The following is a 16,088-nucleotide window of genomic DNA, read 5'->3' on the forward strand; positions in this document are numbered from 1 at the left end:
AGAAGCTGTCTCTCAGTCTGCTGGTACGGGACCGGATGCTGCAGAACCTCCTTCCTGATGGAAGCAGTCTGAACAGTTTATGGCTGGGGTGACTGGAGTCCTTGATGATCCTCCCCGCTTTCCTCAGGCAGCGCTTCCTGTAGATGTCTTGGAGGGAGGGAAGCTCACCTCCAATTATCCGTTCAGAGCACCGCACTACTCGCTGGAGAGCTTTGCAGTTGTAGGCGGTGCTGTTGCCATACCAGGTGGTGATGCATCCAGTGAGGATGCTCTCAATGGCACAGTGATAGAAGGTCCTGAGGATGCGGGGGCTCATGCCGAATCTTTTCAGTCTCCTGAGAAAGAAGAGGCGCTGCTGCACCTTCTTCACTGTTTTGTTTGTGTGTACTGACCACGTAAGATCCTCAGCCAGGTGTACGCCAAGGAACCGGAAGCTGCTCACTCTCTCCACAGCAGCGCCGTTGATGGTGATGGGGGTGTGTACTTCTCTGCACCTCCGGAAGTCCACTATCAACTCCTTTGTCTTTGCGACGTTGAGGGTGAGATGGTTGTCTTGACACCAGTGGGTCAGGGCGCTGACCTCCTCCCTGTAAGCCGTCTCATCACCGTTGGTGATAAGACCCACCACTGTAGTGTCGTCCGCAAACTTCACAATGATGTTGGAGTTGTTAGTGGCTGTGCAGTCGTAGGTGTAGAGTGAGTACAGGTTTCCAGATCCCTTATCGTGTATATTGTTCTGTCTGCTTGTTGTTTCCTTAATCTATATGCCAATTGTTTCATATATTTAGCTCCCCCCTCATAATATCTTTGTTTCGTTTGGACGTCTTGGGTGTATATCTCATCAATTAGATTTCTCTTCTTTGCCATTTCTAATTTTGTCTTAGTATCAATAGTATTTTTGTGTGTGGCCTCTAATTGTAATAGTTCCGACTGCAGCTTCTGGAATCTTGCAACTTTGGATTTTTTAATATTAGAGGTTATAGTAATAACTTTTCCTCTCATCACTGCTTTGCACGCATCCCACAAAACTCATCTTTATCATTGAATTCCAGGTATTCAGCAATGTCTTCTGTCAAATGTTCACATGTCCGTTCATTCAGTATACTAGAATTTAATTTCCAGTTGGTTATTTTTCTCCTTTGAGTAGGGTTTAAAGATAAATATAGAGGGCAGTGGTCGGAAACGTCCATTGACCTGATATGGCACTCATGTATTCTGTTCATGTCAGTACCAAAAGTGAGGAAGTAGCCAATTCTCGAATAGGTTGCATGTGGATGTGAATAGTAAGTATAGTTCCTTGCTGTTGAGTTAAGGTTCCTCCAAGTATCCACCAATCCCATCTCCTCTATCAGAAGGTTTAGTTTTCTAGTTAGTTTTTGTGATAGAGATATTCTCATCCCCGCTGCGTCCAGATGTGGTTTTAATGTAATATTAAGGTCTCCTCCACAGACAAGTAGTCCCTGTGCCTCTGTCACTACTTTCTCGAATACTTGCCTATAGAAATCAAATGTGGAACCTGGAGGAATATAAACATTATAGAACATGATCAATTCCCCATCCAATTTGCCCTGTACCAGGATAAATCTGCCTTCTCTATCCCTAATTGTAGCAAAAAGTTCATAAATAACCCTACCTGATATTAAAATAACCACCCCTCTTGTATGTCTTAAACCATTTGAAGAGTAATAAGCATGCTTGAAACCTTGTCTCTTAAGTTTCTCGTGCTCAAGGCCCACCAAATGAGTCTCTTGTAGAAATGCCACATCAATGTCCTCTCTTTTCAGTTTACTAAGAATTTTTCCCTGCTTTGCCGGGCTTTGGAGCCCATTTACAGTAAGTGAGAGTACCTTTAACGTTGGACTTTATTATAACCAGATAGAGCCATGAATGTGCATTCCAAATGTCACTGAGGTAAAACGTTGCGCTCCCACTGTTAACACAAAACTAAGATAGGTACAAAAAAACAATAGAGCCCATATGGAGTCCTCCAATTACTCAGGATCGTTCAACCCCTTTAGGTCCCTGTTGGGGAGAGGAGAGTAAGGACCCACCATACGGTGGGAGCTCTCCCTAGTGTTGTGGCGACTGTCCAGCAGGTACATCCCACTTACACTAGATGAATCCAACATATATGGCAACTTATAAATCTGATCAACTGAACTATCAACGCACCAACTTGAACAGCAATGAAACCAAATGGTGCATATTCCCTTCTTATATAGTCTGTTTGCTTGTGAGTTTAGCTCTTATCCTCCTTGTCATTCATATTTAATAGTCTCTTCTATATTCCCGCAGTTTGCATCGGACTTGAGTTTCCATTCATGGCCCTCTGTCCCTCTCCGTATCCACTCCATGCCATGAAAATGCGTTACGTACTCTCTCTTCAGTGCTGGGTCCCGGGTTCCAACTCAATGCCCCGTGCTCTCAGCTCCTTCACTGTGTCCTCGTAAGTCCGTGGGTCGGTGCTCCAGTGGATGCAAATCCGCTTGAAGGGCGTTTGGAACCGAATGTTCCTCTCTTTTAGTGCCTTTTTTATTCCCGTGTAGGATTTGCGTTTCTCCATGACTTCAAAGGCATAGTCGTGGTCAAAAAGAAATCTGCTTGTTTCCCAGAAACACTTTTTTCTTCCAGGCAAGCCTAAGTCCCTCTGCCCTAAGTCCTTCTATGTCCCTTTGCCTCCGCAATGGCCTTACCTTACCCTGTGACTGCTGTGTAGCCACACATTCGAGTAGCTTTTGGTTTAGTTCCTGTTTAAACGCTGCCAACTCATCGGCCAGCTTATTGCCAGTGTCCTCCGTGAGTCCCAGCAATGATTCTTGGACTTTATCTTTAAAGCTGCCAAGCTCCTTGGACACTTTTGCGATCTCCCGGAGGATGATGCTATCTCCTCCTAACTCAGGCAACGCTGACTCGTGGCTAGGTAGCAAGCAGCCGCCATCTTCCTTGTCGTGTGGTTCCATTCTTTTTTGGATCTTTGCCTCCTCAGTCTTTGATTGGTTAGTGTTTTTCTGTCCTCTTTTAGATTTTCCCTTTTTCATCCCTTTTTGAAAGGGCTGACGTTATTACTTTCAAGTCTGGAGGCCGCAATTTAGTTCAGTTGGAACAGAGCTCAGTGACTATGCGTCCATTGTGCTGCCACGCATCACCCGGAAGTCCCAGCCTCCGGCTATATAGGATATTCACTCCAAGTATGGTGAACTGTGAGTATAGTCTTAAGACATTCAAGCACACTCTAAACACTTTCCCCCAGTATTTTTAAAAAATATATTTTTACAAATATTAGGAGTTTCAGTGTTTAGTAAATTAAATGACAAAGGCGATATTGATATGATGCTTCAGGACAGGTCACTTTTTTTTTTAACATGTACTGATGTAGCATTTATAGATCATGTAGTTCATGCCGATATTTATCATGAGGTTTGATTATGAATAAATACTTATCTTGCTAGACAACATCTGTAAATCTGACTGAGTGTAAAAGTTGTTGAAAATTTCATTGAAATACTGGATGTCTATGAGGTATCATATCATCCAAGCAGAGAACTGTGTGAAATTTTACACATCTGTCCACTCAGTAGCTCTGAAGCTAAACTAAAAACTAAATAATCAGGAGCACAATGAATTCTTGGTGGCTTTTACTTTGTGGAGTAAGAAATCAAACTATCATCAATCAAAAAAACAAAACAGATATTGCAACAAATATAAGAATCTGATATGTTGATATGATCCCAATTTGTATTTTATAATGTTGCAAGTTCTCCATCACAGTTAGGAAGACAGTCATTAAATGTATATGGAAAAGTAATAGGCTTAATATTATGTTTTATAGCTTGTAGCCATGCTACTGCAGTATAGGTATAATAGTGTTATAGTTAAATTAATTACTAGAATATAATTTAGTCTGTTAACACTTTTCTGCTCACTGATAAACAAACAAAGTAACGCTTAGGCTGGGAATCTTGTTGTGGTGCATTATGATCACATATCGAAAATTTCCACAGTTGGACTAAAAATCCGACCTGATACAAAGTATCTTGATACATAACTCATAAAGGAGAAAAGAAAATTACATTTTAAATTCAACAGAGAATTTGACGTAGTAGTGACGCAGAAACACAGAAAGTGATTATAATCAAAGCAAGTATAGCCAAGATGACATGAGGAATTTTGTTTTATTAGTAGTAGTAGTAGTAGTATCATCTCAGGTTATTTCTTTGTTCTCATCGAATGGGTGAATTTTAATTTATTTAAAAAAAAACAAAACATGTTACATAAAATAATAAAAGCTTGTTTGGCAGACTAACACCTGCTTGTCACAGGTTTCTCTGATTTGCCTGTGATGGGCATGTGTGACACTGATGCTACTGTGGTCAGTCCTCAGCATTTTCAAGTCACGCACTGAGGTACCTTACATTACCTGTGGTTTATCTGTGCTTTGTATGAAAACACCTACAAGCAAAGCAGCTGTCCTGCCTTCTGCTCCGCATCATTTGCCCAATGTTTGTCCACATCACGCTTTGTTTAGTGACAGTATGTATATCTTCGCAGTTTAGTCTTGCAAGAGTAAGTTTCCCAGATAACCAGCAGACACACCTTTGCTCTGCTGCTGCTGACTAATACAGCTGTCAACAATTTTTTTTTTTTAAATGTGGCAATTATTTAAGGAGATGATTATTCTGTAGTATACCAAATAAAACAGTTTCCATTCAAAAAACAGCTGGAATACAACACTTTCACTCGCAACATTATGGTAAGGAATTTTTTCTCGTTACATTGTCACAAGTGTTACTGCTGAAGTTAAATACGAATAATAGTGCATATCTGTTACTTGAATCCAAAATGTTATTACCATTTTTTATCCATAAATCCTCCTGATTGCGATTACAGGAGCTTCTTCCGTCACTCAGGCCAACCATGATTTTGATCTTCAAGACAGGTATGTGTTTTGTTAAGCACAATGAAAGTGTTTGAGTTTCAGTTTTAACAACAGTGTGTTCAGTAGTTAATCAATGACGTTAAATATAGTAAAAGTATGAGCATTAAATCTGGAGAGAGACAATTGAATTGACAACTACTGAATTCACTTCAGCCAAATCCCATTGCAAGCCAAACACTACAACGTAATTACACTCAGATTCATGATTTTGTTGCCTCATCAGCTCTTTGCAGTGCTTACATGGTGAACTGCTCTGCACCAGACAAACCTGCCCTGCTGGAGTGTCTGTCTCCAGTCTTTGAAGTAAGTGACATATGGTCTGTGGAGAAAATGACAAATTCCACCGATGTCAGCACTTTCTTCGCTCTGTGTGAGATACTAGGAGCGGTATGTCACCTGTCACATGAGCTTATTTACAATGTCATTAGTGCTTCCCAACAGTGTGTATGCATATTTTATATTTTGGTATCTATTGTATCTGAAACTCTTGAGTTGAAGGACTGTCACAAACTAGTTCAAACTTCTTCAAAGAGAGGCTTTCTGTGTTTTCTGTGGTAGAGACTTTTTGTTCTGGTCTTCCAGGATGAAAAGGCTGAACTTCTCCTCACTTATTATTGCACTATGTACTGCAATAATTTTAGTAGCCATGCAGGGGTTTGCTTACTATTTGTGCTGATACCAATTTTGTTGTTTTAGTCTTGGATCAATGAGTTTGTCAGTTGGGACCCATTTCAGTGGCGTACTGAGCTACTACATCTCCCCGGAACCAAATTGTGTGTTCCAGAGCCTGTAATCAACGAGCTGTAAGTACAAAATCATTTACTCTTTATCTCAAACTCCGCACAAGTATTTCCAAAAGAGCAGACATCTAGAAACTAAAATGAATGTTTCAGCATTATGTGGGATACTCTGTTGTTGTAAATGCCACAAATCCTCTGTGCCTTTGTCTTGAAATTACAAATCTAACTTATATGCAAACAAGAGAATATGATTACACTTAATTAAAAACCCTAAATCTAATCCCGGGATTTGAGAATGTTGAATTTTTGGATTTTGAAAATTGTTCTCCTGAATATTGTGCAAAAAGACACATCAAGAAGTATTTTTACAAAATAATTTAGTTTTAGTTTTTCGCTGTGACATAATGGGGTTATTGTTGGGGTTGTTTGTCAACATCAACGGTGCTTTTAATTTATGCCATGTCCTCATTTCACACATCTATTCACAAAAAAACACCCTGTTCCCTGTGTAGTAATAGTACGGTGGATGGCGGTCTACCTGTCAAGGCTGTCAGCTCTTGTAACCTTGATATCTGCACCGTCTCCTTTAACATACAAAACTGCAACCTCTTCAACCCCTACTTGCACTTTGGTAAGAACATTTAACACTTATGTATATCAGTTTCACCCTTTTTAATTATATCTAAATTGAATGTGGGTTTTAAGTGAGCTCTGACTAAAGTCAGCATTTTTCTCTTCACTTTTCTTCCCCGCATAGCGAGGGACATAAAGATTTTTCTTGGAAGACCTGCAGAAATAAAGGCAATAGTCTCCAAGAGTTTGATGGCCACCATGTGTGAATGGGAGCTACTGGATATCACCTCAGATAAAGCAACAGAGAATGATATTAACAGTGATGGTTTATGTGCTGATGAGTTTAAATTTCATGTAAGTTGATTCTAATGAGAAGCTACAATAAATAGTAAGATAAAATCAAAGCTATGTTGTAATTTTTTCCCTATATTTTTTAAATGTTTAACATTATTGCAAAATTAAAACACACCTAAAAATATAAATTCAGTCTAAATCCTGAATTATACAGTTATATAGCAAACATTCATGTACCAGGTAATGACAAGCATGGTTCACAGCTTAAGAGTACCTCAGTTATCTCTTCTTTTCTTTCCACAGATCAGATTGAGGTGCCGGGCCACTAAGTATATGGTAAACGTCCTGTTCCTCAGCTGCTTTCCACATAGTGTGGACAGGTCCGCTTTCAAGATGACCCTCATCCTCAGCTATACCGTCTTCCCGCTGATCATGAATGACCTGCTGCCGGGCACTGGAAACACCATACCCCTCATATGTGAGTAACACTCAACAAAAAGTCTACACTGATTTCTTGAAACTGGCTACAGTTGTGTTTGAATAGAAACTGGACTGGGAACATTCTTCTAGAGTGTGTAAAAAATTACAGTATAGAGAAAAATATGTAATCTTACATGGAACAGGTTTCCATGCCAACAGTATTTAATGCTTATGCCCAGGCACACGCACAAATTCAGTCAATTAGGCTGCGACATTGTAAATCTGTATTGTTTCTGGGCCTCAGCACACACCGTTGTCTCTCTGTAGGTGTTTTTTTTCCATCTGCCTGCCTCTGATGGTGGCCAGTTTGCGACAAATAAACCCCATCACCAACCTGCTGTGTGGGTCTGCTGACTTCTCTCCCGTCCTTCACTGGATCCGAGTCCTCACACAATTTCTGGGATTTCTTGTTTCCATGGCACCAATGAATAAGAAATCAAGAGCTTCGGGTATGTAGTTTTTAAGTCGCTTTGAAGTGGTTAACAATCAGTAGCATGAGGAAATTCAGGATAAAAGAAATAATTGATTTTACAGAGTTCAAAATAATTTATTTTGCAAAGTTGTAAAAAAAAAAAAAAGACCTAAATCAAACAATCCTCGGCACATGAACTACTCCACAGGAAGGCAGCACAGGACAATAAAAACCAAAATAAACGGCACATATTGAGGGGCTGTTGTGATTGTAAATAATAAACAATAACTGAACATTGATATGTTCTCTTCACAACCTGTGCAATCAATAATGACTCAATTAACCACACATGTACCTATCTATTTGTTTATATTTCTATACTGTTTATACAATATTTATTTTCAGAACATATTTTTTATTTATGTATTTTTTCAATAGTTAAACTGATTGTTTGCTTCCCTTGCTTTGCACTGAATGGAGTAGCACATAATTTTGTTGTGCTATTAGCATTATGGCACTAAAGATTCTGATTCTGATACTTTTTCTCTCATTGATTTAGAAATAGACCTTAAGACCACGACTGCTGTGGAAAATATTGAAGATTACGAAGGGCCTCAAGAGAAAAATGGGCCAGCAGTGGAGGACGGGGCTGTGCAGGAGCTAAAGAAAGGGGGCAAGGACCTCCAAGACATCCACCGGCAAGTCAACCAAGGCTCAGAGGACTGGATGCAGGTATTCAAATATTTATCTATTTTGAGTGTACAAAAAATATATTGTAAATATGTTTGCCAACCTTTATGGTCTTTTAGGATGAAGCCTTGGATATTTAATCTGTTTTTAAGACTGGAAAAACATGAAAAAATAATGTTGTGATATCATGAAAACAGAGGCTCTCCCTCTTATTGAAAACTCCAACAGATATTTCTGTATTTCCTGAGATTATATCAATAATATGTTTACACAGTGTTACCAGTTACAAAATCTAATTTTATCTGCAACTTAAGAATACAATGATGATTAAACCATATTGCAGTGTGGTACTTAACCCAAGTAATCTAAAACATCAGTTTCAAGACCAAGATACACCTCATTCATTATTCACACTTGTAACTACTGTTGATTGTGTATATCTAACAGATAAAAGATATAAACCTGCTTTTACATTGTGGGCATACAAGGAAGGTTTGCATAAATTTCATACCAGATGTTTAACAGATCTAAGATGAAGAAATATTTAACAACGTCAAGGTTTAACAGTTAGGTTCGATTTGAACGTTGATTTTTTTAATGACCTGTAATGACTGTCTTTAAAAAGATTCCCACGCCACTATCACACCACTCAAACTGACAACCACAGTTTTAATGTTTTCAGTGCTGCTCGCTGAAAGTCAGGCCTTCAAAGCTTCTATTAATCTTCATCTCTCTGCTCATGCATGGTAAGTTCCTATAATGTACAAATACACATTTATTTATATTATTAAAAAATAACTAATTCTTATATTACTGATTATTTGAATCTCCTGTGTAATTAATTGTTGATGTGTTGATTTTCTCACAGTCACTATCCAAAATACTAAATAGTATTTAAACATATAAATGACGCATTGTAATGGTTCATCAAATTGTGTTATTATTTGCACTATACCGCCTATTTTATGTGCATAATCTACAGTGTCAGACATCTTATTAAAAAATAATCTTATTACAAAATGATGTTATACCTGTTGAAATTCCGAACTGCAAATGTGATTTCCTATAGTCCGATTATAACACCTATTAAAGGATAAAGTGTACATGTTTTGTATTGGAGGATTTTTTTTTAATTTAAGGTTGTTGTACTTGACTTGTTCACTTTGTCAGCGCCACTCACACTGACAGTTAGCTAGTCTTATAAATATTTAAGGAAGAGGAAACATGAGGTCCTAGCAGCCAAAAATTGTCTAAAATACACATTTAGCCAGAAATGTTATGGACCATGTTGTCCAATTCATTCCTGTCTAGATTTTAAAGATTTTACTTTTAGATTAAAAACTGAAATTCAAATTTGAAACTTGATAAAGTCAAGTTTAGATTTAGATAAATGTAGATATACATGATGCCTCACTCGTATTTGGGTCGCGTTTGCCAGAGTTGTAATTGTGGGCGTTCAGACAAAGGTATTTGCTGCGACATCATAAGGGCACATTTCTTCTTTCCCTCGTAGCTCAGTACAGCTCCACCATACTGAACTGCTCCAACCCTGATACACCGTCAGTGCTGGAGGCTCTTTCGCCAGTCTTCAACCTGAACGCCATTCGACCTGTGGTGAACATAACAACAGTCACTAACGTTGGCCTTTTCTTAACTGTGTTTGGCATTATGGGAGTGGTAAATGACACCTTTGTTACTATGAAACCATTTCATTATTAGATCATGTGCATGCGCTTTTCTGCATACTGTACAACATTAAGAGCATAAAATGGTCAAAAGCAATTTTCCATGAGGGCAATTTTCTATTTTTTTGAGAATAAATAAATTAAAATCTTCTTTTTCAGGATGAGAAAGCCCAGCTCCTCACAACATTTCTATGGCCAGATATTGTAAGCAGTTTTTTCATAGTACATTTTCAAGCAATAATGAAACAGCTGATTTCTACCCATATCTATGCATAAAAAAATGTTTTTATAGATGAAAGTTTAAGTTTTGCCCTTGAAATCTTTTTGGGCAGCAAATAGGCAAACCCATTAGTGACATAAAAGTGTTAAGATAAAAGAAAAGTTTTTGGGGTTCCCTTTTAAATTTAATTATCTCGAGTTTTTAAATGGTAGCCAGCAGGTTTTATATTGTGTTTATGTTTACATCTGCATGGTTTGTGTTGCAGCAATGGGAAAATGAATTCACCAAGTGGGACCCAGAAAACTGTGGAACTACTCGGATTTCAATTCCAAGAACAAATCTCTGGGTACCAGATATTGTAATCAATGAAATGTAAGTGCCATCTTCAATAATTCGCAGATTAAGATCATTTCTTTTTTATGTATATGTGTGATCTTGAGACCTAGCCTGACACATCATTAGCCAATAAAGCGCTAACTTTACTAAGCAGCAAAAACAAAAATGGAGAAGGTGCATACAGGTGAAAGTAGAAAGGCATGGTCTCTGTGCATACTATTGTCAGGAAATATTTGAGTTGTGACTCCAACTAAATGGTAAATGGCCTGTATTTGTATAGCGCTTTTCTAGTCCCTAAGGACCCCAAAGCGCTTCACACTACATTCACACATTCACACACTGGCGATGGCAAGCTACATTGTAGCCACAGCTGCCCTGGGGCGCACTGACAGAGGCGAGGCTGCCGGACACTGGCGCCACCGGCCCCTCTGACCACCACCAGTAGGCAAACACGGGGTTAGTATCTTGCCCAAGGATATTTGGCATGCAGCCAGGAGGCAGCCTGGGATCGAACTACCGACCTTCTGATTAGTGGCTGACCTGCTCTGCCACCTGAGCTACAGCCACCCCTAACTAATTTCCATCTATCCATTTTCTTGCTCTTATCTGGTCGCGGGGTCAGCAGCATCAGCAGAGAAGCTCAGATTTCTCTCCCAAGCCACCTCCTCCAGATTAGTTAGGGGAACAACGAGGCATTCCCAGGCCAGTCAAGAAAAATAATCTTTCCAGCTTGTCCTGGGTCTTCCCCGGGACCTCCTCCCGTTGAGATGTGTCAAGCACACCTCACCAGGACGCATCCTTATCAAATGCCTGACCATCATAACTGGCTCCTTTCAACTGTCGTAGTTTGCTGTGTGACAGACCCAAATGCAGGACTTATACACGGGGGAGTAAACCCAAAACAGCACCTTTATTGCTAGAAAAACTCCAACACTGATACAAAAAACAAAACCAAAAACAAGAAACTAGAATCATGAAACTCAAACTAAAAAGCTAAGAAACTAGGAAACTTAACGTGGGAGTACAGAAGAAACACACGCAGCACAGAGGTACATCATGGTTAACAACATGAGGAAAACACAGGGCTTAAATACACCAGGGAGTAAAGAGGGAATGGAAAACAGGAGGGAAACAGCTGGGACTAATCTGACATAACGAGACGAAGGGGAAGCAAAACTCAAAACAGTGAATGCAGGACACAAGACTATCAAAGTAAAACAGGAAACAAAAGACAGGTGCAGAGACGCAGACTTGACAAGGAGGCAAGGCTGACAGAGAAAACAGAGTGAACGTGAAGCACAGAGGCAAGAGTACAAACTGCGACATGGAGACACGGCTGACTGGGGAGACACAGGGAACACAGAGACAGGGGAGAGTAGACATGAAACGTGGGACACGGGAACAGAAACTAAACACAGGCTAAGATGAACACTGAGGGAGGGAGCACTAAGATTCCTGAGAGCTTAAGAAATTAAGATAACCAAAACCAAGAACAACAATAAACAAAGAATATTTAACAAAAACACAAACACTGGGTCACCAGACCCAGCACCTTGACATCAACATGGAGAAGTAGCGGCTCTAGTCCGAGCAAAGTGGTCCTGAGCTAGGATAGTAACTCCATCCCAAGCAGGGTGAATGGTTCCTTTGGTCGTGTACACATAAGGGTCTTCTGAAGGCTCTTCTCTTTGTGTGATCCCTCACCCAGGACCAATTTGCCATGCGAGGGGACAAAGCTCCCTGACAGCATAACCCCTGGGATCAGTAGGACACACAAACCCCTCCACTACTATAAGGTAGCGATTCACATAGGTGTCCAACTGATGTCAGTGGAATAACATAACAATAGTGTGGATAGGATAATAGAGCGGCTTGGTAAGACTGCTATCCACTATATGAAGGTATAATCTTTTTGATCTGCCTCCTACAATATTTAGCAGACAGAATGAAGCAGACAAGTTAACACTTAGCAGTCATACTTAATATTAGGCGGCACTCTACATATCAACTGTAAGCCCTTTCTTCATACATTTTCTATTTCTGCCATGTAGCTATCTGAGTAAACTTAATTTTAATAATGAGGGCTCTATCAGCATACAGGTGCTTGTGTTTCTAAATGTTATGTCTTTCATCTTCCTGCAGCATGGATGAAAACACTGCTCCAAACGTCCCATATACCTACGTGCTTTCTAATGGCATTGTGAGTGATTCACAGCCTGTCAAAGCTGTCACCTCCTGCAGGCTTGACATCTACTTGTTTCCATTTGACATTCAGAACTGCACTTTAACCTTCAACTCATTCACACTCAAGAGTAAGTTCATGAGGATCTTTCACAGTCTGTCCTATGAAATGAATGGTTTAGTTTATAATACAGTAAAATTATTTCACTGACATTAATATGAATAGTCTTGTCTGACAAATTGACTATTTTCCATGCAGGTAATGCTCTGCAGCTTTATCTGACAGAGACTCCAGAGAGGATGTTTGAATACTCTAAATCAAGGATGGCAACGATGGGTGAATGGGAATTAATTGGAATTACAGCAAAGAAATACACACTACCATCTACAGCATCGGGCTTTTATGATGAAATTCGCTTCCATGTAAGACACTCTTACACTGTAAAACTATAATGTTATTGTATGATTTAATTATTCATACTATAAGAAAACGGAGGACACAAAGGCAAAGGCTTTTAGAAAGTAATCCGAAACAAGAGTTTTCTCTTCATTATCAGATATTTAACTGTTCAGTTAGTATATCAGAGGAACTTAGGATCTATAGAACATTTAAATCAAATACATCTAAAAGTTCTAAAAACATCAAAAACACCCAGGAACATCAGCACCGTCCTTAGTGTTAAGTTCTCACTTTGCTGCAGATCTCATTGCGGCGCCAGGCCATGCTGTACGTAGTGAACCTCCTGCTCCCCAGCTGCTTCCTCATCACTGTGGACCTCTTCAGCTTCATCTTGCCTCCCAATGAAGTCGACCGGTCTTTGTTCAAGATGACACTAATCCTGGGCTACACCGTCTTCCTGCTCATAATGAATGACCTGCTGCCTGTTACTGGAAATGCCATACCTCTCATAAGTGTGTTTACATTGTCTGGTTTGGTATACATTTCGTCCCAATGTGACTTTTTGGCCCAAATACAAAAGGGTTGCTTGTTCTGACCTACCTAGAGATTTAACAGTATAACTACCATAATGTAATGATGAAGCTACATGTGAGAAAGAAAACGATGTATAATATATTCTTAAAAGTAATAATAATAATAATGATAATGGATAGCATTTATATAGCGCTTTTCAAGGCACCCAAAGCGCTTTACAATTCCACTATTGATTCACTCTCACATTCACACGCTGGTGGAGGCAGCTACAGTAGCTCAGGTGGCAGAGCAGGTCAGCCACTAATCAGAAGGTCGGTGGTTCGATCCCAGGCTGCATCCTGGCTGCATGCCAAATATCATTGGGCAAGATACTAACCCCGTGTTTGCCTACTGGTGGTGGTCAGAGGGTCCGGTGGCGCCTGTGTCCGGCCTCTGTCAGTGCGCCCCAGGGCAGCTGTGGCTACAATGTAGCTTGCTATCGCCAGTGTGTGAATGTGTGAATGGGTGAATGACTGAATGTAGTGTGAAGCGCTTTGGGGTCCTATGGACTAGAAAAGCGCTATACAAATGCAGGCCATTTACCATTTACAGTCATAGCCACAGCTGCCCTGGGGCAGACTGACAGAAGCAAGGCTGCCATATCGCATAATTGTTATTAAATTAGTTTCAGTGTTAGTTTGGGTCTTTTTAATTATTCTTATTATTAATAATGAATAACAAATATGTCAGACTCGAGATTTAGGAAAATCAATATATGCATTACAACACACAAAATTTTTGAGAGCAGTTGAGTCACAGTCTCATAGATCAGAATCAGAATCAGAATCAGAATCGTGGTATTTGGCCAAGTATATGTGCAGACACATACAGGGAATTTGGTTCCGGTAGATGGTGGCTCTCAAGCACAGCAATGTAAATCACACACACACACACACACACACACACACACACACGTCTATATATACACATACATACACAAAGCTGTGCAAACCAACTATAAATAACGAGTCTAAACTTATATACATAAAATACAGAAATGAATGAGGTGGAATGAATACTACAAAATGTACATAAGGTGCAGCTGCAGTCTGGCAGATTAAAGCGTCAACTGTGACAATTTTTGTCACTGAGCTGACAGGGGCTGAGGATATTTCTTAAATAGTTTACGGCTTGTCTCCATTCCTCTGAATAGACCAAAAATATTCATGATTTTAATTTTTAAATATTTTGTCTGGATTTAACTTGTATTTGTCTGTAAAATGTAAACATTAATTATTATTCCACTATCATTTTTATAGATGTTTTCCTGTCTATGTGCCTGACTATGATGGTGGGCAGTCTACTGGAAACTATTGTCGTTACAAGCTTCCTGCACGGTTCCTCTAACTATTCTCGAGCTCCTCGCTGGATCAGAGTGCTTTTTCTTAAAATCCTGGGTCGACTAGTATGCCTTCCTCCAAAGCCCAGAGATCGGAACGACACAGTGATCCAAAATCCAGTCACACAGGGTAGGAAACAAGATCAGGATATGCAAATTCTTAAAAAAATGTCAAAGCTGACATAATCTTCTGACTTGTCTCCGCTCAATAGAAATGCCAATCTACTCTCCAGTGACAGAGGAATCCAAGACTCTGGAGCAGAAGGGGCCACTGGGTGAGGACAAAACCCTGCAAGAGCTGAGGAGCCTGGGCAGAGGCCTCCAGGCCGTCCGCCTTCAGTTGGAGAAGCATCTGAGCAAAAGCCTGAGCACAGAGGAATGGATCCAGATAGGTTTAATCATAGACCGCCTGCTGTTCATCCTTTACATCATCTTCATAACAGTCAGCTTCATTACCATCATCATTATCTGGATGGTTTCATACAATGCGGCCTAATTTAACTTTTTAGCTTGTCTGTTCTTTAAACTCTTTGTATTGTATGTTTTGTCTTTTTAGTATGCCAGTTATGCAAATAAATATATAGCAGAGCCCTGTTTTCCAACAAAGCCCTTCATCTGTCTTAAATTTCAATGACTTTGTGAACCAATAAGACAATTAAATCAAGATATTTTAAAGTCCAGATAATAAATCTTACAAATATTCTAAGCTGTGTAAAAGCATCTTAACTGATGATCGTTTTATATTGAGTTCTTGTGAACCCTATACATACATCTTCTATAGCAGCAGTTTTCTGTATTTGATGTTTGGTGCTAAATTACTCAAAAGGCTTCAAAATTAAAATAAAATTAAATAATAAAACAAAAGCACTCATAGTGTGCAACCCCCACACTATGGTGTATTTTATTATCTTCACCCACTGCTATCTTTTATGGTGTGGTCTGCTGGGGCGGTGTAACTAACAGTGAAGTGTTCCAATGTTTTTCTTGTGTTTATATTTGTAAGTTTCCTTTAATTGTGGAACTTTGATTTGTAATTGGTGGTAGCGGAAGTAACGTGCAGCACGGACTGAGTTTGTGGTGACACTAGAGCAGAGAAGCATGGCGCTCTGTGAGTTCAGCTGCATCGTCCTACTGCTTTAAACTGGACTTAAGTTTTAAAGAACACATAAGTTAAGTTAAGTTAAATTAAACCCAATTGTGGACTCACCGTTGAGAGGAGTAGCGGCTCG

The 16,088-nt window shown here is 39.6% G+C and overlaps 2 protein-coding genes across 2 annotated transcripts; both read left to right on the forward strand.

Annotated features, from left to right (window-relative positions):
• Positions 1-4,914: 4,914 nt before the first annotated feature.
• LOC146692941 (neuronal acetylcholine receptor subunit non-alpha-2-like) lies at positions 4,915-9,915 on the forward strand. Its single transcript, XM_085433518.1, has 9 exons — positions 4,915-4,936; positions 5,160-5,253; positions 6,189-6,307; positions 6,434-6,603; positions 6,847-7,025; positions 7,291-7,472; positions 7,995-8,167; positions 8,808-8,871; positions 9,639-9,915. Exons 1-9 carry the CDS (start codon positions 4,915-4,917, stop codon positions 9,842-9,844), a joined length of 1,209 nt encoding a protein of 402 aa, XP_085289644.1. The 3' UTR covers positions 9,845-9,915.
• A 57-nt stretch (positions 9,916-9,972) lies between these two features.
• On the forward strand, positions 9,973-15,804 carry LOC146692942 (5-hydroxytryptamine receptor 3A-like). Its single transcript, XM_085431169.1, has 7 exons — positions 9,973-10,014; positions 10,296-10,402; positions 12,509-12,678; positions 12,807-12,970; positions 13,249-13,459; positions 14,780-14,989; positions 15,072-15,804. Exons 3-7 carry the CDS (start codon positions 12,510-12,512, stop codon positions 15,353-15,355), a joined length of 1,038 nt encoding a protein of 345 aa, XP_085287295.1. The 5' UTR covers positions 9,973-10,014; positions 10,296-10,402; position 12,509; the 3' UTR covers positions 15,356-15,804.
• Positions 15,805-16,088: the final 284 nt, after the last annotated feature.

Source organism: Copadichromis virginalis, linkage group LG15 (genome assembly GCF_057382275.1).
Source record: "Copadichromis virginalis isolate Kocher_CV1m ecotype Utaka linkage group LG15, C_Virginalis_male_GT1.1, whole genome shotgun sequence".
NCBI classification, from domain to species: Eukaryota; Metazoa; Chordata; class Actinopteri; order Cichliformes; family Cichlidae; genus Copadichromis; species Copadichromis virginalis.